Source organism: Odocoileus virginianus, chromosome 8, assembly GCF_023699985.2.
Source record: "Odocoileus virginianus isolate 20LAN1187 ecotype Illinois chromosome 8, Ovbor_1.2, whole genome shotgun sequence".
Lineage (NCBI taxonomy): Eukaryota > Metazoa > Chordata > Mammalia > Artiodactyla > Cervidae > Odocoileus > Odocoileus virginianus.
Window position 1 is genome coordinate 34,913,970 of NC_069681.1, and position 21,859 is coordinate 34,935,828.

Here is a 21,859-nt window from a genome sequence, read left to right on the forward strand (position 1 = left end):
GACCGGCTCCCAGCTCGGAGGCTGCCCGGTGTAAACTGGCTTTGCCAAGGGCAAGCGAGAGTTGTCGGTCAGCACTGCCGTGCGGTTCACACTTGAGGCTGGTGGACATCGATCATGCAGTTGAGCGGGGGCGACTTTGGCCCCCAGGAGACACTGGCCCTGTCTGGGCTTCAGCCCGGGGAGTGCGCTGCTGGCCTCTAGTGGTCGGAGGCCAGGGATGCCCCTCAACACCATCCCAGGCACAGGGCAGCCCCCGGACAGAGGTGGTCCCGCCACAAGTGTCAGTGGTGCCAGGACGAGAAATCCTGAGGGTGAGAAATCCCGGCGGAGCCTGTAGCCTTCAGGACCCAAGCACGTTGGCTTTCAGAGGAGGAGCACTTGGGGATTTGTGCTTGAAAAGAACCTGGGAAGCCGTGAGGCTTCAGAAGGGATGGAAGGAAGAGACACAAGACACAGAGGCTGGAAGACAAGGAGCACGCCGCCCACTGTCCCCCGCCTGGAGGTCTCCAGGGAGGGCGCGCGGCCTTCCTGGGGGACCGTCCGCACCAGCCAAGCCACCTGCCCTCCTGCGCGGCTCAGAGCGGCAGGCCGGAGGGAGGTGGCCCCTCCCCGGCGCTGCACTTCAGGCGCCTCCTGGCTGACCCCCAGGGCCGGACGCGAGTGCCTGCTGCTGGCCTGGCCTTGAGGGCCGATTCCCACCCCCGCCCCCCCCCCCCGCCGCCGACCCTCCTGTGCCAGAGGGTCACCGGCTGACATGTGAAAACAAGGCACGCCCCCTTCAAAGCCCTGGTGCAGCAGGTGTGGAACCCGGTGCCCGAGGGCAAGGGGGTTCTGGTGCAGGGTCCCTCTGACACAGCCCAGGTTTCCACACACAGTTCTCACTTGGATGTGCTTTATTTGCTGTTATGTATTTATAAAATTTTCTAGTTCCAGAATCAAAGTGGAAAATGCCTTTAGATTATTTAAAATATTTCTGCCCCCCCACCTTTTTTTTTTTTTTGTAATTTCCTTCTTTTTTTTTGGTCTTTGCAGGACACTAAATTGTGGATAATAATGGAATATCTTGGTGGGGGCTCTGCGCTGGACCTCGTAAGTATCACGTTGGATGTTGAACACGCAGCAGCGGTCTTGGTTGTAAAGATGATACTGTTTGCATTTCTGTCTCCCTCTTCAGTTGCATGAAAAAAGGGCCAAAATACTCCTTATAATAGGGATTTCTGCTCCTGACACGTTGCTGAAAAGTAGAGGTTCCCTTGTGAAGCCAGTTTTTGCTGTATCGTGGGAAACCAGTGAATTCATTCCACACAGCCACAAAAGGTGTTGCCTGCCCTGTCCGACCTCAGAACAGTTTCTAATTTTCTAAAACTGGTTTGAACTTTTGTGGCATTCAAGCACCATCATTGTTTCCCATTGCAGATGGTAACTTCACTTCTAAAACACGCGTGGAGCGTTTTCATTTATAATTCATTAGAATTTTAAAAAATTAAAATTTGGTTTCAGGGGTAAGAGACAGGCACAGCATCACACGTGGGAGCGGTGGTCAGGCCACGTGTGGACGCGCGCGTCTGTTTCCTGGGGGCACATGCAGAGGGGCCTCGCTGCGCCCGCAGTGTGTTTCTGGGGGAGCTGACCCCTGCCAGCGGCGGTGTGTCCTACCTGGCCTGGGCCCGGCTGCCTGGCCTCCGCACGCGGTGGTGGCAGCTCGGTGTAGGATGACCTCAGAGTCACAGACTGCGATTCATTTCTCATGGTAAAACATGGTTACGTTTAGCCTCAGGTGAGATGCTCAGAGATCACCAGCAGCTCATAAGCATTTACTTGGATCATCCTTGAAACACAGTATATGCAAAACAAAGACTAAAAGATCTCACACGGCTGTTTAGCCCCTGACATCTCACCCCCACGTGGTCATGCAGTGAAATCAGCCTAATCAGCACTCTTTTCCCTGACTGCGGGGGGAAGGTAAACCTCTAAAACTGTGTGTATTATGGAAGGCTTGGTACCCAAGTTTAAAAACAAAAAAATCACAAAATGTTATAAACCATAAAAGCAATTGGTCAAAATAGAGTTCGAAAGGAAATTTCAGGAAAGAAATTTAACACAGTCTCAACAATTGTATTAAAATGGAAAAGTGGCAAAACAGCTGGATACGTTTTATGACTCGCTTTGCTTTCCCATAAATACATGTATTACACAAAGAGCTTTCTTTTTTTCTTTTTTACTCTTTTGAGAACTACTACAGAAATGTAGAAAATTGCCTCATTTTGTATAATTAGATTTTCTATTATCTTAAGTGAATTTCATTTGTGGCATGTGTGAAGTTATTTGTGGAGATGCTTTCCCAACGCTGAGCTCTTCAGAGCAGCAGTTCTAGTCTCTAGATGCTTTATTTATTCATTTCTAATGCCACCATAATTGAATTTATTTAGTGGCGACTTTCTTTGGATTTTTGAGTTGAAGTCTGTGAAATTGTGGACAGGACAGTTTGCAAGGCAGTGTAGAATTCTCCACTTGCTAGATAAAATCCCATCTGGTGTGAGTCCCAGCAAATTGCCATCCACCTTCTTACCTCAGGGGCTCCAGGCACCCTTTTTGAATGTCCCCAAAACAGCTTATCTTAGTTGAGAAAACAGAAACACTCAGAAATTGGGTGTCCCAGCTAGCAAATAGAGCTGGGCGTTGCACATTGTGACCAGCTGCAAAGCCCTGACTCCTCCCTCTGACTTTGTCATTTCTCTCTTAATCTCTTACCTCTTTTTTTTTTTTTGCTGTCCTGACCCCAGTCCTCAAAGAAGATGCACTTAAATAATAATGAGATACAAGAATTGTTTATTTTTTGAATGTAGAGGATTATTAGGATTATTTTGAGAGAGTCTATTAAGTGTTCATACAAGATTTTAGAAACGTGTGTGGCTGTAGTTGAATAAATGGGTTTGGGGCATTTCTTTGGAAAATTCCACCTTGCTTTATCTATCTAGTGTCTCTCTGTTAAGGGACGGTGCCGAGAGGTTTGTGTGCATCTTTGGAGCGGCCCCCATACATGTGGCCTGTCGGGGGAGCTGGCCACGTCTTATTAAGGGAAGCACTCTGCTGTTTCCTGGAGCACAAAGGTCTCACTGGCGCCCTCCTCGCTTTAGAGGCACAACTTCGTCTTCATGCACCGGAGCTGCTCTAACATAATGCCACAGGCCGATGGCTTTTTTCACTCTGCATTTTAGTCATCTTGCCTTTTTACTGAGGCTATAAGACATTAGTCTCAATGACACCTTAGCCTGGGGCAGGAAGACAGCACCTTACTTCACCCAAGATTACCTTTGAGCATGTCACATAGCTAACACTTTCTTTTCCTTCCTTTTCATCTGGAGTTGAGGTTCCCAGTGGAGGCAGACAGTGGATTATACTGCGTGTGGGGAAGTGCTCCAAGGAAAGGAAAGTAGTGTGAGGTCAGTTGGGAGAAGGGGAATGAGGATTAGCAACAGAGGGTCTGACACAGAGATTTTTCACTGATTACAAGATGTCAGCATTACAGCAGAATCTAAGGACTCTAATTAAGAAGGAACTGGGCTATATGAAGCAACTGGATTATGTGAGGGGGTTTCCCAGGTGACGCAGGGTAAAGAATCCGAGTGCCAGTGCAGGAGACACGGTTCGATCCCTGGATCAGGAAGATCCCCTGGAGAAGGAAATGGCAACCCACCCCAGTATTCTTGCAGGGAAAATCCCACGGACAGAGGAGCCTGGAGGGCCTGCAGTCCAGGGGATCACAGAGACTCGGACACGACTAAGTGCACACGCAGCAAGAACAAGGCTGCATAAACCAGGCACTTAGTCAGGCAGAGAGATGTTTGACAGACTAAAGAAACGAATATGCAGCCTGAGTTTTAAGAAGTAGGCGACACACTCGTTAATGGTTAGGGCAAGCTGCCATGGTGGCCGCCCCAAGCGGCGTCTCACACGAGATGGGAAGTTCGGTTCTCTCCCGCACGTGGGCTCAGTGGCCTTCAGGCCCCCGCAGCGGTGGGTGACTTCCCGTGGTCTTTAGTTTTCGTCCTCTCCGGCGGCCGGTGTTTCAAAGCCGAGGCTAGGACTGGGAAGGGGCTCTGCTCATAGTCCTTTGGTGAGGGCTTGGTCACGGGGCCAGACTTGGCAGCCGCAGAGGGCAGCAGATGTGGTCCGTAGTCGGGTGGCCGCCTGCAGACTGAGGGTCTCATGATAAGAGGAAGGATGGATGACAGACTTGGGAGAGGGATCAGAGGTCACCCAGAGACGAGGAGTGACTTCCCTGGCGGCTCAGATAGTAAAGTGTCTGCCTACAGTGTGGCAGACTGGGGCTCAGTCCCTGGGTTGGGAAGATCTCCTGGAGAAGGAGATGGCAACCCACTCCAGTATTCTTGCCTGGGAAATCCCATGGACAGAGGAACCTGGTAGGCTATAGTCCATGAGGTTGCAAAGAGTTGGACACGACTGAGCGACTTCACTTTCTTTGTTAGAGATGAGGAGCAGTCCGCATCCTTCCCCCATGCCCCCCGAATCTTTGTTTTGTAGAGATGATTGGAAGAGTTCCACAGTCCTCTTAACTGAAGAGACTACTTGGAAACGTGTTATTAGTGGTGGAGAAGGCGGGTCCCCACGAGTTGAGGAGCTCAGTGCTCCAGAGAACAATTGGACACCCTTTACAGTGAATTTTGACCCCCAAAGGGCCTCCCTGCTCTGTGAATAAAATAGTCTTTCTCTCCCCGGTGCCGCCTGTGACTCACTGGTGGGTGGTGTCTGGGCCAGACGTAAAAGGGCATAACTATCCATGCATCAGTCAGAGAGCCAGCTCTCAAATGGCCCAGGGGAGAGGTTTCAGCTCTTACCTCCATTGGTGATGCCTCCAGGCCTCCCTGCCGTTCCTCTCCGGATGCTTGATTGTAGGAGGGAGGGGGTCCAGCCAGATGTTGTGGTTTGTCCGCCCGGGTGACCGTGCTGGTGGAGGAGACGGAAGCCCTGCCCGGGGATAGCGGTGTGGACGGCGGGGTGAGCTCTGCGCTCTGTGCCGGGAAGGAGGGCACATCTGCCAGCTCCTCCTCCTCCTTCCTCTTTTGCCCCCGGTTATGAGAAAAGTGCATTTTTCTTCATCTTGAGTATTAAAATTCCCACAATCTACGAACTCAGACAAGGCGGAGCTTCCAGACTGTGTGCTTCGGAGCAGTCAGTGTGTTCCTTGAGAACAAGATTCCGAGTCAGATAGCTTGGGAGGAATTCAGTTCTGCAGATTGAGGTGTATAGTGAACCGTCCTGGTCTGTGGTGACGGCGTGCAGGACCCTGTAGCCCACCAGGCTCCTGTCCATGGGATTTTCTTGGCAGGAATGGTGGAGTGGGTTGTCATTTCCTCCCCCAGGGGACCTTCCCGACCCGGGGATCGAACCGCATTGGCAGTGGATTCTTAACCACTGAGGCACCAGGAAAACCCCTTTGTGGGTATACATGTCGTATCACATAACAAAAAAAATTCCATCGTGAGGGGTTGATCTCCTTTCTGCACTCTTCCCCCTGAGGTTTAAAATTCAGATTTATTAATAAAAAATTCTGGTGCAGGGGTAGCCTCGGAAAGCCTTCAGCTCCCGGGCCTTCTCTTTGTGATGGCTCGTGTTTTGATACCCGTGGCCTGTATTAGGACAGAACTGGACTGTGCCCGGTCCCTTCCCTGGCAAGCCTTGTGAGGTGCCAGCCTTGGCTTTCTGGCCTGACCTCCCTCCTTGCTCGGGCTGCAGGCTTGGCAAGCTGATCTTGGCCTTTCTCATTGGCCCCACTTTGATTCATTCAGCAAAGTCATTTTCTCTGATTCTTTATATTTTTATTTTTTTTTTGGCGAGGAGGGGGATTCTTTTTAAATACGTTTTAATTATGTGGGCAAAATATCTGTTTTGGAATGAAGAGGATTTCGATCTTGATTCTTCTTGTCCATTTAACATTGACTCTGTCCTGTCATCTCATACTTTTTCATCTAATCGTTTAAGTAACCTTAATCTTTATTTTTTTTCTTGTTAGTTAGAACCTGGCCCTTTAGATGAAACCCAGATTGCTACTATATTAAGAGAAATACTGAAAGGACTTGATTATTTGCATTCGGAGAAGAAAATTCACAGAGATATTAAAGGTAAGAAAGCATCCTGTTTATGTTCTTCTGAAATCCCCAAGGCGGGTAGGAAGGTTCGTTGTCGCATCTTAGCTCTGCTTCTCTTCTAAGGGAGGTGGTCCTGTGGGCACGTGGAGGGTGCCTTCGACGTGCCTGAGCGGGTAGGGGGCTCTGAGGGGCTCTCACCCACTGTCTGCTCCTGTCGACCTCTGATGGCTCTGGGAGGGCACGCCAGCCCGTTTCCAAGGGCGCGGACGGAGGTGTCCAGCAGCTGCCATCAGGGTGTCTTCGGTGTTATCTCGCAGCTGCCAACGTCCTGCTCTCTGAGCACGGGGAGGTGAAGCTGGCGGACTTCGGAGTGGCGGGCCAGCTGACAGACACCCAGATAAAGAGAAACACCTTCGTGGGCACCCCTTTCTGGATGGCGCCCGAAGTCATCAAGCAGTCGGCCTACGACTCAAAGGTGAGGCTGGCACCTGGGCTTGCGGGGTCTGCGGGGGGCGTTCCTCCTGGGCTCCAGTCTCACAGCGCATCCTGTTGGGGTGACGCGGGCGCCTCGGTTAGAAATAGGGCTCTCTTGCCGCCTCAGTCGGTCCCTTTTACGTGTCCGGTCCCCGCTGCTGACAGTGTCTTGACGGGGCGGGGGACGTAGAGGAGCAGAGGCCTGTAGGGCGCAGGTCTGTGGAGAGGGGCCGGGGGCGCGGGGGAAGCCCGAGGGGTGGGTGAGGGCAGAGGGCCTCGGACGGAAGGCTGAGCAGTATTTCAGGGACCAGGGCAGAGAGGATCCCTAGAAGTGAGTCACAAAGCTGGAAGGCCGGAGCCTGGGAGGAAGCGTACCCTTCATGGCCACTGCAGACCCTTCCTACTGTGGCATTTAGGGGCCCCCCCCCCCCCCCCCCCCCCACACACACACACACACACGCACACACTGGGATTGTTCTCAGAGTCTCCTTGTTCCAGTCTCTTACCTATCGTGTGCTGCACTCTCCCAGTTTCTGCCGTCTTCTTTTTTCCCTATTGCCCTTCGGCTTGTTAAACTGTTTAGTATGGGCTTAAAAAGCCTACCAGGACCCCCGCCGCCTGGATCTGATTTCACGCCCGCATGCCGGGCCGCTCTGTCTCAGTCGCCTGGATGCAGCGGAGTCTCCATGTGGGCATAGAGCAGAGGCTTCTCTAAGCCAGGATTTCCAGGCAGACGGATAGTTAACTCAGATACTCAGACGTGCCAGACACCACTTCTCTCTGAGTGGAAGTCCTCTCAGCCCCTGGCAGCTCCCCCCGCCTCGTGAAACGTAGCACACAGGGCGTAGAGTGGCTCCTGGGCCTCGGCTCCACGTGGAGAGCCGTCACACGGGTGCTGAAGTTGCTGGGGGCCTCTCCGTCAGGGCCGAGGTGGCCCTGGCCCTCTTCATGTTGAGGGCCTTGACTTCCAGGCTCACAGCCTTGGTAGCCGCTGGCCAGTAATTGACGGTAGGTTTTCAGCAGAGCTGCCCCGTCTTTGGCGTGTCTGTTGCCCTGTGGCATGGGTTTGCCCCCGAGGCTGGGTCTAATCTCTATTGGTCCTTTTCTTGGAGTCATTTTTAAGCCTCCATAGGAATTTATGTGTTCAGTTCATTCTCTCTATTTTCAGTCAAGGCTCATTTATCATTGGCTTTCCTGGTGGCTCAGACGGTAAAGCGTCTGCCTGCAGTGCAGGCGACCCGGTTCGATCCCTGCAGGGGGAAGATCCCCTGGAGGAGGGCATGGCAACCCACTCCAGTGTTCTTGCCTGGAGAATCCCATGGACAGAGGAGCCTGGTGGGCTACAGTCCTGGGGTCACAAAGAGTCAGACACGACTGAGTGGCTTTCACTTTGACTTTTTTTCACTTTCATTTATCCAGGTTCACAGGTCTAGATTTAGGTAGGGCTGGGACTAGAGTCCAGGTTTCTTAACTCATCTGATTACACCCCGATGTTTCTCTTTTCTTCCTTTCTGGTAAGTTAGCTGGTCAGCGCCGGCCCCCTGTGACTCAGGATTCAGATTTTACCTTCTCAGCGTTATTCCTCACTGCCCACCTCACACTTCTCAAGAACTGTCTGGCCTTCCTGAGACTCCCCCCTCCCCACCTTTCCGCCTGGCCAGGGGGCCTTTCCTCGTGTTTACCGAGGGCAGCGCTGCGCCATGGAGATCCTGGGACATCGGCAAACTTGGCTGCCTCTTCCCTGGAGCTGTCTAGGTCAGAATGCTCTTCTGTGGTCAGCAGATGCTGCGGTGTTCTTTTTTAGGCAGATCAGAAGATGCTGTCCCAGACATACAGGAAATGCACGCTTGGTTGGGCCGCGTGAGAAAACACATCTAACCTCTCGCAAACCTTTACACACCTTACGTTAGACTGTTGTTGTTTAGTCGCTAAGGCGTGTCCGGCTCTTTTTGCAACCCCACGGACCTCAGCCCGCCTGGCTTATGGCAAAAAGCCGATTCTTCCGTTCGCTTGGATCAGACCCAACAACCCTTAGCTGGAACTCAGTGTGAAGAAGTTTGTGAACTGCGGCTCTCAGGCTTGTTGACACAGGAGGTGTGGGAAGCGCAGATAAGGCTCAGGGTGTGAGTGCGGAGCTTTGTCAGAGACCACCGGTCCTTGTTTGTCCTCAGCAGCGCCTGACAAAGGGCCTCTGCCAGGGACCGCCTCCCGCCCGAGGCCCGTCTGGCAGGGTGCTTATGCGCTTTAACGGGCGCCTCTGCTTGCCTGAGACACACGGTCGGCTTCTTGCCAGTGCCAATCTCCTCCCTGCATCCTCGGACAGCCCCCGCACTGGTCTCTGTGTTACAGGTAAAGAGCATGTCGCCCGGGGTCCCTGGGGGAAGCCGGGTGCTCCCGGTAGTTTTCGTTTCAGGGCCCACGTGCTGATGATTCTCAAAAGGGGGAGCAGGTAGAGTGAGGATGGACTGTCCCTGCCTCCCCAGCATCTCCATCTCCCTGAGTTTAAAGGGGCATCGACCTTAGTGTTGTGTGCGTGTGTGTGTGTCTAGAACTGGCTTGGCACAGTCACTTCTGGAACCAGTATGTTTGGTCCCTTGTCTTTCGCCCCAACTGAGAATTCTGATCTCAGGTCTTGATCTGAGCCTGGCATTTCTAAGCCATGTTAGCTCAGAGGCCTTAAGAACCTTCTTCACCGTTATCTTTCTCTTTAAGGTGACTTAGGGAAACTTGGTATAAGATGTCCGCGGGCGCAACCGTGGAGCCGGGGCTTGGGCCGAAGACCCTTCCATCTTTTTCACCTTTCCCCGTAGAGGGAAGGCCGTCTGCGGGTGGGCTGGACTAGGGTGTGGACCTTGCTTCTTCTGTGCTCATTCCGTCCTGCCTCGCTGTAGCTGAGCCCAGCGCCGTGCGAGGCCATCCACTCTTCAGCGAGCCAGCGCGGCACTGGGCGTCAGGAGCTCTGACCGTGAGCTGGTTCGGGGGGCTGATGGGGTGTCGGCGTGATCCGGGAGGGCGGCACAGACACGGGCTTCGCAGCCCTTCAGAGACGAGGGGGGAGGAGGGGAGAGGAGAGACATTTGTGCTGGGATTGTCAATCGATTTCCCTGCTAGCAACCCCCGTGGAGGCTGAGGGGCCAGCGCTGGTGTTCTCCTTGTAAACAACTTTCCCCTCTTTTGGTCTCAAAAGCAGCACTTAGTCTTTAATCTGGAAAATACTGGAAAAAATGAGACGCAGGAAAAACATCTGTAGGCCTAGTACCCAAGCACAAGCTAAGTTATTTTAGTGTCCAGTCGTGTCCGAAATAACTGTTTGCAGTCACCATGGTGAAGGCTGAAAACAGGTGATGTGTTGATGGAAAAATAAAGATCAGTGGAAACAGGGTAGGACCGGCCCATCTGCTGGGATGTGTGCAGCCAGCTGGTCCCCTGGGAACGTGACCAACCCTCCTGTCCCGATGGCAGCCTGTGGCCTCCCCTGCTCCGTCCTCAGGGCCGGGAGTTCCCACCTCCTGGCTGGGAGTGATGCATCTTGCAAGCAGGGGAAGGATGTGAGCGGAGAAAGCATCCAGCTTTATCCCAGTGCAAGGCGATGGTGGGGCCGTGTGTCGCTACGGAGTTGGTCATAGATGGTTTTTATACCTCTCGTGCTACTTAATGTGTTTCTGAATATTACGTCTTATTAAATAGTTCATATTTAATCCACTTTGAGCTGTGTTTTTAACTATGTTATTTGGGATTCTCCATGGTTTTTTTTTTTCCCCCCTGTCTTCCTTTTTCTTTTTTTTTTGCTGCCCCGCACACTGTGTGGTATCTTAGTTCCCTGACCGGAGATCGAACCCATGCTCCCTGCAAGGGACCCATGGATTCTTAACCACTGGAAGTCCCCCTCTTGTGGTTGGTTCTTCATAGAATATTTTCTATACATAAATTTTTAAATGCCACTTAAATTGTATTTTGTCTGCAGAGAGATAGCCAGGTGACTTTTACTTTACTTGGTATTACTGCAAGGATTTTGAGAGTTGCTCTTCACTAGCAGTGCCCACTTGGGTCCCCGCACCCCCACTGCTCATCAATAATGGATAATTCTGTGTTGTCACTTTTAGGAGAGTGCTACCCAGAACTAACCACATACAGAAAGAAAATATGTTCACAAGTAAATATCTGCAGTTCAGTTGTGATTTTTTTACTTAATCTCATTACTGAAAACCACTGTTTGTTTCTCTTAATAGCTGATTTCCCAAATGGCGGTAAAACAGGTCTCTCATAGTTGCTTTGGAAAATGATTGCCCTCTCCCACATAATTCTTATTTTAAAATCCAGACATATTTTTAAGTCTGATGTCATAAATCCTAGATACCGTAATAGACAAACTCAATTGATTCTCTATCAGTGTCATTGGTGAATATTTGATACTTCAGTCACGTTAATGTGCCATAGAAAGATAGTCATTCTTCTAAGGTTTTAGCATAAGTAATGCTGCTTTTGAATATTTTAGGCATCCCTTACCATTTTCTGAATATAAAATTTATTTAGGATTGATTCCTAGAAGTGAAATTAGTTGGTTTTAACAAGTGTGGGTATTTTTATGACTTTTACTGCATAATGCTGAATTGCTTGCCATTTATTCAAGTGCCAGGCAAGGTTTCCAAGTTAGTCAGCAGGATGTTAGAGGTATGCAGGGGGAGCCTGTGGGCAGGTAGACCACTCCAGAGCCCCCCACAGAAGCCCTAGGGACAGAAGACAGCTCTGAACTAAGCCCGGGGGGAGGAGGGATAGGTGCGGACCCAGGGCACCAAGAGGTCAAGAGCCACACACCTGGCAGCTGGTTGATTTATGAGGAACCAAAGGGAAGTTCCGAGGGTTGGGCCCAGGCTCCTGGCCTGGCTGCCGGGGAACAGGGGTCCCATTTCGTCCTGGTGTGGCTTTAAGGGCTGTGCTGGCTTCTAAGCATCGCTGGATGTGGTGGCTGCAAGTGTGCTGTGGTCCCCTGACACACTGTCTCCACTGGCCTCAGGTTCCCTGACCTGTTGACTCAGGGACTTAAATGAACGTGGAACATCTCCCACCTCCAGCAGCAAAGGGAAGAGGCATAATCATCAGAGCTGGTTTTCACATTGAAGCAGGAGATGTTGTTATTAGATGTCCTCCTCTGTGTTGCCTCTTTTGAAGTTACACCAAAGACTTTATCTTTAACAAATTTTTTCAATTAAGAATGAGTATCTTATTCAAGACCTCAGAAGCACATTGAGATTTTTTTTTTTTCCTCCTAGGAAGTACGTTTCTTTGAACTGCCTCCCCTCCGAATGTGTGACTAACTGTGTCTTGCTGTTGCAGGCGGACATCTGGTCCCTGGGCATCACGGCCATCGAGCTTGCCAAGGGGGAGCCGCCGCATTCCGAGCTGCATCCCATGAAGGTCCTATTCCTCATCCCAAAGAACAACCCCCCGACGCTGGAAGGGAACTATAGCAAACCCCTCAAGGAGTTCGTGGAGGCCTGTTTGAACAAGGAGCCGAGCTTTGTGAGTGTCTTGACCTGGGAACGGGCATCTCCCCCTACGGGGACCTGATGGGTCTAGATGCATCTTAGTGGCCTGTCTTCCTTCTCTGTTTTCAGCTGTCTTCATGATCTCATTTCTTCTTCTAAAAGGATATGATTGATTTCTCTGAAGTGCAAATGCTTTTTATTGTTATTTTATCTTTTTAAGACTTCAGAGTCTACTTATTGTCTTTCAGATTTTCTGGTGTCTCCTACTGCATTGAGCTTGAAGACTGTTCTCCTTAATATTCTATGTGGAATCATACATTTTTAATATTTATAGTGGAAGGTTGGGTTAATTTTAGCTGTTGTCGTAACCGCAAAGTCCGGCCTGGGAAACAGTGGCTAAATAAGTCTTTAAAGTAAACGTTTTCAGTTTCTTCTTGGCATGTGTTAGGAAGGAAAAGAGGAATGAGATACAAATGTAGCTCCGCCTCGCTTTCCCCTCTTCCTTCTGCCTGTCTCTGCTATTGAGTTGACCCTGGCAGAGCCCTGTGGCAGAGGTAACTCCATGGCTTCAGCCTTATTCTCTCTCCGATTAGGGTATTTCTTTCCAAGTTGTCTGTGTATTTTGGTGTTGCATATAGCACCGTGTGTCCTTGTTTGGTTTCTGAATTCTCCAGCAGGGTTAGCCACAGGTCAGGCTGGAACTTCTGAGCTCGTGTCCCCCCCGCCCCCCGGCTCTCTACAAAGAGCTCTTATCTAAAAATACGCTTTTGTGGTCCAGCTGCTCAGTCGTGTCCAACTCTTTGTGACCCCATGGACAGCATCAGAGTGTGCCTCCCTGTCCTTCACTACCTCCCAGAGTTTGTTCAAACTTGTGTCCATTGAGTCGGTGATGCCATCCAAGCATTTCATTCTCTGTTGCCCCCTTCTCCTCCTGCCCTCCATCTTTCCTAGCATCAGTGTCTTTTTCATTGAGTTGGCTCTTCATATCCGGTGGCCAAAATATTGGAGCTTCAGCCCTTCCAGTGAATATTTAGAGTTGATTTCCTTTGGGATTGACTGGTTTAATTTCCTTGCAGTCCATTGGTTAGTTTTAATGAGAGCACTATGGGTTTCTAATACCATACTAGGTTTTGGTGGTGGAATTCAGTGAGGAATGCCAGCATTTTCTAAGAGCCCCTTGTGGATGCAGAATACGCCACTCATCAGGTGCCATGGGGGTCACTGTTCTTCATGTCTTTGAGCTCTGAACGTCTTACCAGGAGTTTATTCCCAGCCCTAAGAAGATGCCTCCCCATGCCCGAGCATCTCCTCCCATTACAGATACAGTTCTGGTATTGCTTGCCAGCCTAGTGCACACATCTCTAGCCCAAGTGTACCAAGGGGAAGATGAGAGGCTGAGGGTCTGGGCTCTTCTGAGGTGCTTGGAGTTTCACACTCGTGTGGACAGGGCCTGAGAAATACCAGAAGTGACCCAGGCTTTTGCACAGGCTTGAGTCGGAGGAGCGCGCCTGGCTCTCATTCAGGAAGCTTCAGTGATTCAGTGCAAGTGGGAATGCAGTCTGACTCGTGTGGTTTGTGCGTCCTGCTCTCCGCTCCTGTTGGGGCTGCATGGTTTCTCGGGAGGCCTGTGCCCTATAGGTGGTTTGCCATTCTCAAAGTGAGCAGCTGAGTTCAATGCACACTCACTGGTTGGGGCCGTGCTGAGCCCAGGCCTGGAGGAAGTCCTCAGCCCGATCACGAGGAAAGAGGCAGGCCTGGGAAACCAGCGTTTCTAGCTCGGGAAGGCTGATGACTAAGAGAACTTGCCCTTTCAGCATCCACGAAAAAGCTATCTCCTGGCTCTTTTCTTCTAGATGAATCTAAATGAACATTTATCTTCTCGTTTTTTTGCGGGGGATGGAGCCAAAGAAAAAAAGTTAACGAGGTGATATACAGAACACGTTTTCTCTCTTGCCAGCGTTAGTGATGATGGTTGAATGACCTCTGTGAAATTCTCTGTAACATTTCTGTGTGAATGCATTTTCTGGGGGAAAGGGCGTCTGCTTTCATTGGACAGTTAGCCCCAGAGTGTTAAGGACTCCAGTAGATACTAGGAACCTGTCCACACTGTGAACAAGACCCCACCCACCGATGCCGAATGACATTCTTTGAATCAATCTTAAAGGAGAAAACTTTGAAATAGGACTCCTTCTGTATGTATTAGAATTGGTTGCTGGACATTTTGAGGCAGAAGCCTGTCTTTTGGGGTGGAGTTAAGTGGAATGCCAAGAACCTGATCTCATGCTTTTTTCTCTTTGGTGTGTCGGTTGATGCATTTTCCAGAGACCCACCGCTAAGGAGTTACTGAAGCACAAGTTCATAATCCGCAACGCAAAGAAAACATCCTACTTGACTGAGCTCATCGACAGGTACAAGAGGTGGAAGGCTGAGCAGAGCCACGAAGACTCCAGCTCGGAAGACTCAGACACGTGAGTCCGCTCGGCCCGAGTCCTTTGGGGTGTCTGTGACCTGGGGGAGAGGGGAGGTTTCCCCCAGCCCCAGGCTGTGTCTAAACCCCAAGCTGTGCGTGACGTGGGCCTGTTTGTTCTCGTCTCTTGATTGGGCTGGGTTTGGGGTTTCTTTTTTCTTTAGAATAGAACATCCAGGCTGATGGTGCTTCTGGTGTTAGTGTGGGTCTGTATTTGGGCGTCTTTGAGTCTCTTTTTGTTGCCAGTGGAGTTTCTCTGAGTAAATCTGTAATAGTTGTTGAGTCGCTCAGTCGTGTCCGACTCTTTGCAGTTCCATGGACTGCAGCACTCCAGGCTTCCCTGTCCTTCACCATCTCCGGGAGTTTGCTCAGATTCATGTCCAGAATCTGTAAAGAGCTAGACCTGGTTTCTTTTTTTTCGAAATACTGGTCAGGTGAAATGGCTTTAAACACATCTTTCAGTTCAGTTGTTCAGTCACGTCCAACTCTTTGCAGCCCCGTGGACTGCAGCATGCCAGGCTTCTTAAAAAAACAGCAACACAAAATTTTTTAAGAAGATGCAAGTGAGGGTATTGGCAATTCTGTGTTGCGTGCCAGTATGTGCCTGGTGTTGTAAAAGCTCCGCCCCAAGTATTTCCTGTAGTCTGGTGTCAGGTTGAGCATCTCAGAGATCTGTTAGTTGAAGAGGTGAATTGGGTCTGGGAGCCGTTTGGGTGCCTAGAGGTGGGGAGAGCTGAGCCGGCTGCACTGATGTGATCAGAGAAGGGAGCCAGCGAAGGGAGGGTCAGGTGGAGGTGCTCCCAGGGGTGGAGGTGCTCCCAGGGGTGGTAGCTCCTCGCCTGCGCCCCTTCACACTGCAGCTAGAAGTGCAAGCTGACTCCCCGGCCCAGGTCCACGTGCCAGGCCACTGGGGGAGACCCAGAGTGTGTTTTCAGGGCCCCCAGGTGATCACTGCAAGGTCAGGGGTGAGACCCACAGACTAGGATGTCGCTCAGGTCACGGCGTTGAGCGACGCCGGTGGTCGGGACGGGGGTATGAAGAGACGGGCGGTGGAGGGGGGTTGGTGATTCTGGACGTTTACGGCTGGGTCTGGGTAACGGTGGGGGACGGCGTCCAGCTTAAGCAGTGTCAGGAGTCAGCTGAGGCACTGGAGACAGGCTGGTCTGGGGAGGCCAGGGCTCAGGGAGCCGGCTGTGACGTGGGCACGTGTGGGCCTCCAGGAGGATGTGTCCTGTCTAGAGCAGCGGCGAGATTTGGCCTTGAGGTGAGAGGTATAGGCAGACCATGCGGGCTTAGAGTGTCGCTCTGTGAGTGGTCACTGGAGCCCTGAGGACTCCTGCGGGGAAGGGCCAAGGCCCAGGACCAAGCCCTGGGGAACACCAGCGCGAAGGCAGAGCCAGCGGGCCACTCGGGTGGGGGGAGGTCTGGGCGCCCGGAGCCAGGGGCTCCGGCGAGGCCGATGAGTGGGAGGGTCCGCTGCTGAGCCCCCCAACAGCAGGAGGACAGAGGGGTGGCCCCTGTCCAGTGGCGGGCGGGGGCGGGGTCTTGGCCACGGTGGGGGCAGGTATGGGTGGGTTTTGGGGGTGGGCAGAGGGTAAGAGATGGAGGCAGGAGTGGAGGTGACGTGTTCAAGCCCGTGATTGCGGGCTGGGAGGGAGCTGAGCGGGCAGGGCTGCGTGCCCACGTCGGGGTGGATGGAGCAGGTGGTGCAGCCGCTCCGTGGGAAGTGATGGGAGCCATATGCCCACAGGGTCTCCCTCCTCTGGGAGTTTGAGGGCAGGGTGGGCTTCTGCAGTCCCAGAGGGGCTGGATCAGGCATGGAGTGTGGGGTTCCCCCCTGAAAGTCCCTCCCCATGGAGCTGGTGCCCACTCACGGGCGCACCTGGGTTTCTGTGTTAAGGGAGACGGACACGGACGGCCAGGCTTCCGGAGGCAGCGACTCGGGGGACTGGATCTTCACGATCCGGGAGAAGGATCCAAAGAGTCTGGAGAATGGAGCACTCCAGCCGTCAGACCTGGAAAGAAACAAGGTACGTCTGCGCGTGTGGAGAGACTAGCCCTTGTCATCAGGACTGGCGGCGTTTCGGAGCCACTCTGGCGTGAAGCCTGCTGTTCTCGTGGGCCTCGTGGTCCCTCTGGGCCGCCTGTGTTGGAATTTTGCTGTCAGGAAGTCGACAGATTAAGGGATTCTGTTCGTCTGACTACCCAGCGAGGCCGCCTGCGGGTCTGGGTGCTTGCCTGGCTCGCGGTGCTGCCGCTGCTCTCTCTGGCCGCACCATCAGCTCAGCGTTTCTGACACGGTCGTGGGGGGGCGGGGAGGGGTGGCTGGGAAATGCCTGAAACGACTTTCCGGCTCTTGATGACACTCTGCCTTTGGTGCACGTTGGCGTTCCTCATCAAGGCACCACGATTTGGGGATTGAGTTTTAAGGAATCTTTAAACACGTCGCGTTTGGTACTTCCCTGGTGGCTAAGGCGGTAAAGACTCCGCCTGCCATGCGGGAGACTCGGGTTCGATCCCTGGGTCGGAAAGATCCCCTGGAGGAGGGCACGGCAACCCACTCCAGTATTCTTGCCTGGAGAGTCCCGTGGACAGAGGAGCCTGGCGGGCTACCATCGTCCACGGGCTACTGTCGCAGAGCATCGGACACAACCGAGTGACTGACACGTTGGTACTTAAGTAAAATGTGATTTTCGATGACTTGGTTTTGTGCCTGTTGGCATTTATGAAAAGCTGTAGTTTTTGGGGGGATCGTTTTGAAGCACAGAGGCGTAGTTTCTCCTCGGCAGAGTGGACCAGTGGTTGTCCCCTGGCGACCCTAGAGTCCCGCTCCGAGAAGCGGGCAGGGGTCATTACATGTTTAGATGGAGGCTGCAGACAAGCAAAAAGGCAGCGCTGTCCTGTGACAGCCCCTTGCAGCAGCCGGCTCTGGCGTGAGGGTCTCCAGGCCCTCTCCAACGTGGCCCGGCGGTGCAGTTTCGGTCCTGCCCGCGTCCACGGAGGACGCCGCTCCACGGCGCTCCATGCCTTTCCATGGGGAATGGTATCTGCGGTCCCCTGTAGTTGAGTGAAACACGGTGAGGCAGCCCTACGCAGCTACCACTGCGGACGTGTCCCAGAGTCCAGTGAACCCCGGCAAGTGTGGGTGTTAAAACGTTTCTCATTACCTTTTCTTTCCTCCCAAGATGAAAGACATCCCAAAGAGGCCTTTCTCTCAGTGTTTATCTACGATTATTTCTCCGCTCTTTGCAGAGGTAAGATGCCCAGTGGATGGTTGGGGACCACGCAAGGGGAAGAAGGGGGCAGGCGCTCATGTTTCTGGCAGGGCTGCCCGTGGAATCAGGGTCGGGGCAGCCGGTGCAAGCAGGCGGACAGTGGGCTGTGCTCCCAGAGGCTGGCTGGGCCAGGCCCTACCTTCCAGGAGGGCCTTGTGCTTTGCTGGGGCTGTCTTCTGTCCAGCCCGTCGTCCTGGGAGCTCTCGCCATGGGGCTGCCGGCAGCATCCTCGTGGACTTCAGCAGCCTGGCCCCAGTCCATGTGTGGACCAGGGCGACTTGAACTTCAGTAGTGCTGCTTTCTGTAGAACCTGGTTGGATGCAGCCTGGTCTTTCTGCTTCTGTCAGACTTGGGTAGGGCAATGTGAAAAGTAGATGTTTACTCTAAGGGGATACCAGATTGCCTTGGGTCCTCTGGTTTCCTGGGGAGCCCCCAGAATAGGGGCCTCACCCTGCAGGGCCCCTGATTGCGGCCACTGCATCCCGGTGCCCTCTCGGGGGGCCCCACCCCCTGTAGATAGGCGCGTGCATACAGCATTCGGAGGTGTTTTGAGAGTGAGTCTTAGGGTGATGGTTGTTCTTCATCGGGTTCGTAGTGACTCGGAGACGAGTTGGAAATAGCCCTCTCTGACACTGCCCTGCGGGCTCTCCGGGCTCACATCGCCTTTAACGTAACTCCGAGTGAGGCACCCCGCCCCTTCTGTTCGGGTGGTGATCGGAGCTCTCCAGGGAGGCTCTAGCAGGGGCTCCTTGGTCCTGGGTGGGAGGGACCCACAGGCTCATCCCTGGGCTCTGCTTGGCCTTAAATCCCCCTGTGGGTGCTCCTGGCTGGCAGAGGTGCTGAGGGGACCCCAGCTCCCCAGGATTTAGGGCTGCCACCTGGTTCCATGGGCTTCCTGTTGGCTCAGCTGGTAAAGAATCTGCCTGCAATGCGGGAGACCTGGGTGCAATCCCTGGGTTGGGAAGGTCCCCTGAAGAAGGGAAAGGCTACCCACTCCAGTATTCTGGCCTGGAGAATTCCAGGGACTGTATAGTCCATGGGGTCGCAGAGAGTCAGACACAACTGAGCGGCTTCCACTCACTTTTCACTGGTCCCATGAAGTCGAGTGTTCTGGCAGCACCCCAAGACCGTAGCCACCTGCCTGCTAACCCTGGGAGCTCCGAGGTCCCAGCCTGCGCTGCAGCTCCGGGGGCAGAGCAGAGCCGAGTGGGCGTGGGACAGCTTTGCTGGTGGCTGAAACAGAAGAAGGAAGCAGAGGGCATGGATGAAGAGGTGCACAGAAGCCCTGTCCCCCGGGGAAGGCAGAGACCGGGGCCTGCCTGGAGCTCTCAGCCTCCCGGAGGGGAGGGGTCCGGGCTGAGGCCACCGGGGCCCTGTAGCCGGAACAGGCATGGGCCACACATCGCGTTGCAGGTGCCCGTGGTTTCTCATCCTCGGGAGACTCACGCCGGCCCTGTGTCTTGTGTTCGCAGCTGAAGGAGAAGAGCCAGGCATGCGGAGGCAACCTGGGGTCCATCGAGGAGCTGCGCGGGGCCATCTACCTGGCGGAGGAGGCCTGCCCCGGCATCTCGGACACCATGGTGGCCCAGCTGGTGCGGAGGCTGCAGAGGTGAGCGGCGTCCGTGCCCGGTGCCCTCGGGCCGGGGCCCGGCTGCAGAGCCGGGGAAGGGAGGGGGTTCTGCCCTCAAGAAGTCGGTTACGGGTGACCCGTGTGCATCTGGACTCTCCAGCAGGGCCCAGAGCAATCTGTGGCTGTGGCACTGGTCTCCTAAGCACCGGATGACATCGGGGGGTTGGGGGGGCTCTGGGCTTTCCAGATGCGGCCTCGTGCCCAGCTGGAGGGGTGCAGTCCTGAGCCTGGCATCTGTAACTCCTTGTTTGGGTTTGTGCTTTAAAGTCAGGGGTCCAGAAACCCCAGAGGTCGGGGCTCAGCGAGAGTGGACACAGCTCTGTTCTTTCTGGGCAGATGGCTGTACGGGTTCTCGGTCTGTCTTGCACCCAGAAGCCCTGTGGTGGTGGCAGGGAGCCCCGTCTGTGGCAGCCTGCTGGGGGGTGGAGTTGGGGATGTCCTTTCTTTGCCAGCAGCCCTGATGGCACGCCTTCCTGAGGAGGAGGTGGGACTGCCCATCTGGCCCTCCGCCCGCTCCCCCGAGCTTGTTGGGGAGCCTCCCCATGGAAGGGGTCACAGAAGCGCAGTCCCCCGGGGCTGCTGCAGGGAGCGGAGGTGGGCCGCCCTGCAGGTCTGTGAGCCGCGCTCTCCTCCACACCCAGACCCTGCTCTCTTCCCTGCAAAACGCCCTGCAGGTCGGGCAGGTCGTTGCCCTGAGGTTCACCTTCCAGGTGAATTGTCTGGGCTGCCGAGCTCTCCCTAGAGGTTGGCCGGGCCTCCGTGGGGATCAGGAGCGTCTCAGATCTGTCCTGAGACGTCGGCGGGATAGCGCGTGAAGTTTGGGGCGTGGAGGGCCACTTCTGCCACTTGGAAGTGGTCCTGAGGGGGCTGCCCGAGCCCCCCCAGAGGCGGCATCAGAGAAACCTCACTGCTGGCCCTTCAGGTTGGTTCTCCGGGATTCTGGCTTCCTCGTGAAAACATTCCAACTTCCTGACCTGCTCTCATGTTCAGGCTGGAGGGAAGACTGTTTACTTGGCCTCCGTCAATTGTGAGGCAGTTGAGGGAATCCAGTGTGGTGTTTGGGTAACTTTCCCCCCTCCCTACTTTTGATACTAACAGAGTACAGAAATAGAGGAAAACAGAATTAAAAAGTCGCCCATATGCTCACCCAGACACCGTTCTTCGCCAAGTTGGTGTCTCCACTGTGTGTGTGCGCAGTTGCATTTCTAACATAGCTTTGTTAAAGTCATTGAACGTTTTATCCTATAGTAATCCAGAGTCTCATAGACTTTGCCCTATTGAATTAATAATGGTCCATCTTTCTGATTTCTCTGGTACCACTTCATACTGGCATTTATTTCCCATGAAAAAGATTGTTCAGAACCAAACCAGAAACCAGCGTTGTCTTTAGTTTCCTGCGTCTGTGGTGCCCCTCTTAGAACTGATGTTTTCCACGTTGTCCTGACCCGCGTGAGGTTGTTACCAGTGTCGCCTGTGCGTGACTGTTTCCCCGCAGCTCCAGGCCCAGAGGGTGTGGCCTCTGTGGCTTTCATTGATCCCTGTGCCTGTTCCCTTTCTCTAGTTGCTGACACAGGTGATCTGTCCTAGTTCTGTTCAATAGAAAGATGGTGTGAGGCACATGTGTGGCTTTAAATTTTTTAGTAGCCACATTAAAAAAAAAGTTTAAAAAAGTGAAATTGGTTTTAATAGTGTACTACTTAACGCACTGCATCTGAAATCTTATTTCATCATGCAGTCAGCATAGTCTTTCCCCTTGTTGTAGGGCTGAGTCTCAGTAGCAGGAGTGTGTTTCACACTTTACGGCACGTGTCACTGGGAACTCCCTGCATCTCGATGCCTGCATTAGTGTCGAGTGTGACCGTACGTAACACAGGATAACACGGGTTTAAGTGCCCGCCGTTTGCATTCGGTTAGCATTTTGTTCCCCATCCTCCCCAGTTCTCTCTTGTCCTCCTCCTCCTAATATTTCCTTATTTATTTGGCTGTGCTGGGTCTTTGTTCTGGTCACAGGATCTTTAGCTGTGGTCTGTGAGCTTCTGGTTGCAGCATGTGCGATCTGGTTCCCTAACCAGGGATGGGACCTCAGCCCCCCTGTGTTGGGAGCACGGAGTCTTAAGCACTGGACCAGCAGGGAAGTCCCCTTCTTTCCTCCTTTGAGGTGGGGCTCTTCCCCAGCCCTTGGATGACCTTGCTCCCTGGGGTCCCTGTCTGGCTCTCCCAGCTGTCTCTGTGTTGTCCCCCATCCAGAGGCTGGCCGTCCACAGCGGCCTGGTTGTGGCTGACGCCTCAGACCCAGTTTCACCCCCTTTGTGTCCCTCCAGTTGGGTCACCAAGGAAACAGGGAGGTCTGACGCATTTTGAAAAGCTTCTGTATGTTTAACTTTGAGATGATGTGTGGGTCCTTTTGTGTAGCGTCA

The 21,859-nt window shown here is 53.3% G+C and overlaps 1 protein-coding gene across 2 annotated transcripts in view; it reads left to right on the top strand.

Moving 5' to 3' along the window:
- The window catches only part of STK24 (serine/threonine kinase 24), a 91,069-nt gene that overhangs the window by 64,675 nt on the left and 4,535 nt on the right, over positions 1-21,859 (top strand). For both annotated transcript variants that reach the window (XM_070471490.1, XM_070471489.1), the window contains exons 3-10: positions 1,033-1,089; positions 6,035-6,143; positions 6,428-6,585; positions 11,919-12,104; positions 14,393-14,538; positions 16,438-16,567; positions 17,723-17,791; positions 19,285-19,421. In XM_070471490.1, coding sequence (XP_070327591.1) covers positions 1,033-1,089; positions 6,035-6,143; positions 6,428-6,585; positions 11,919-12,104; positions 14,393-14,538; positions 16,438-16,567; positions 17,723-17,791; positions 19,285-19,421 — 992 coding nt within the window. The remainder of the gene's footprint in view (positions 1-1,032; positions 1,090-6,034; positions 6,144-6,427; positions 6,586-11,918; positions 12,105-14,392; positions 14,539-16,437; positions 16,568-17,722; positions 17,792-19,284; positions 19,422-21,859) is intronic.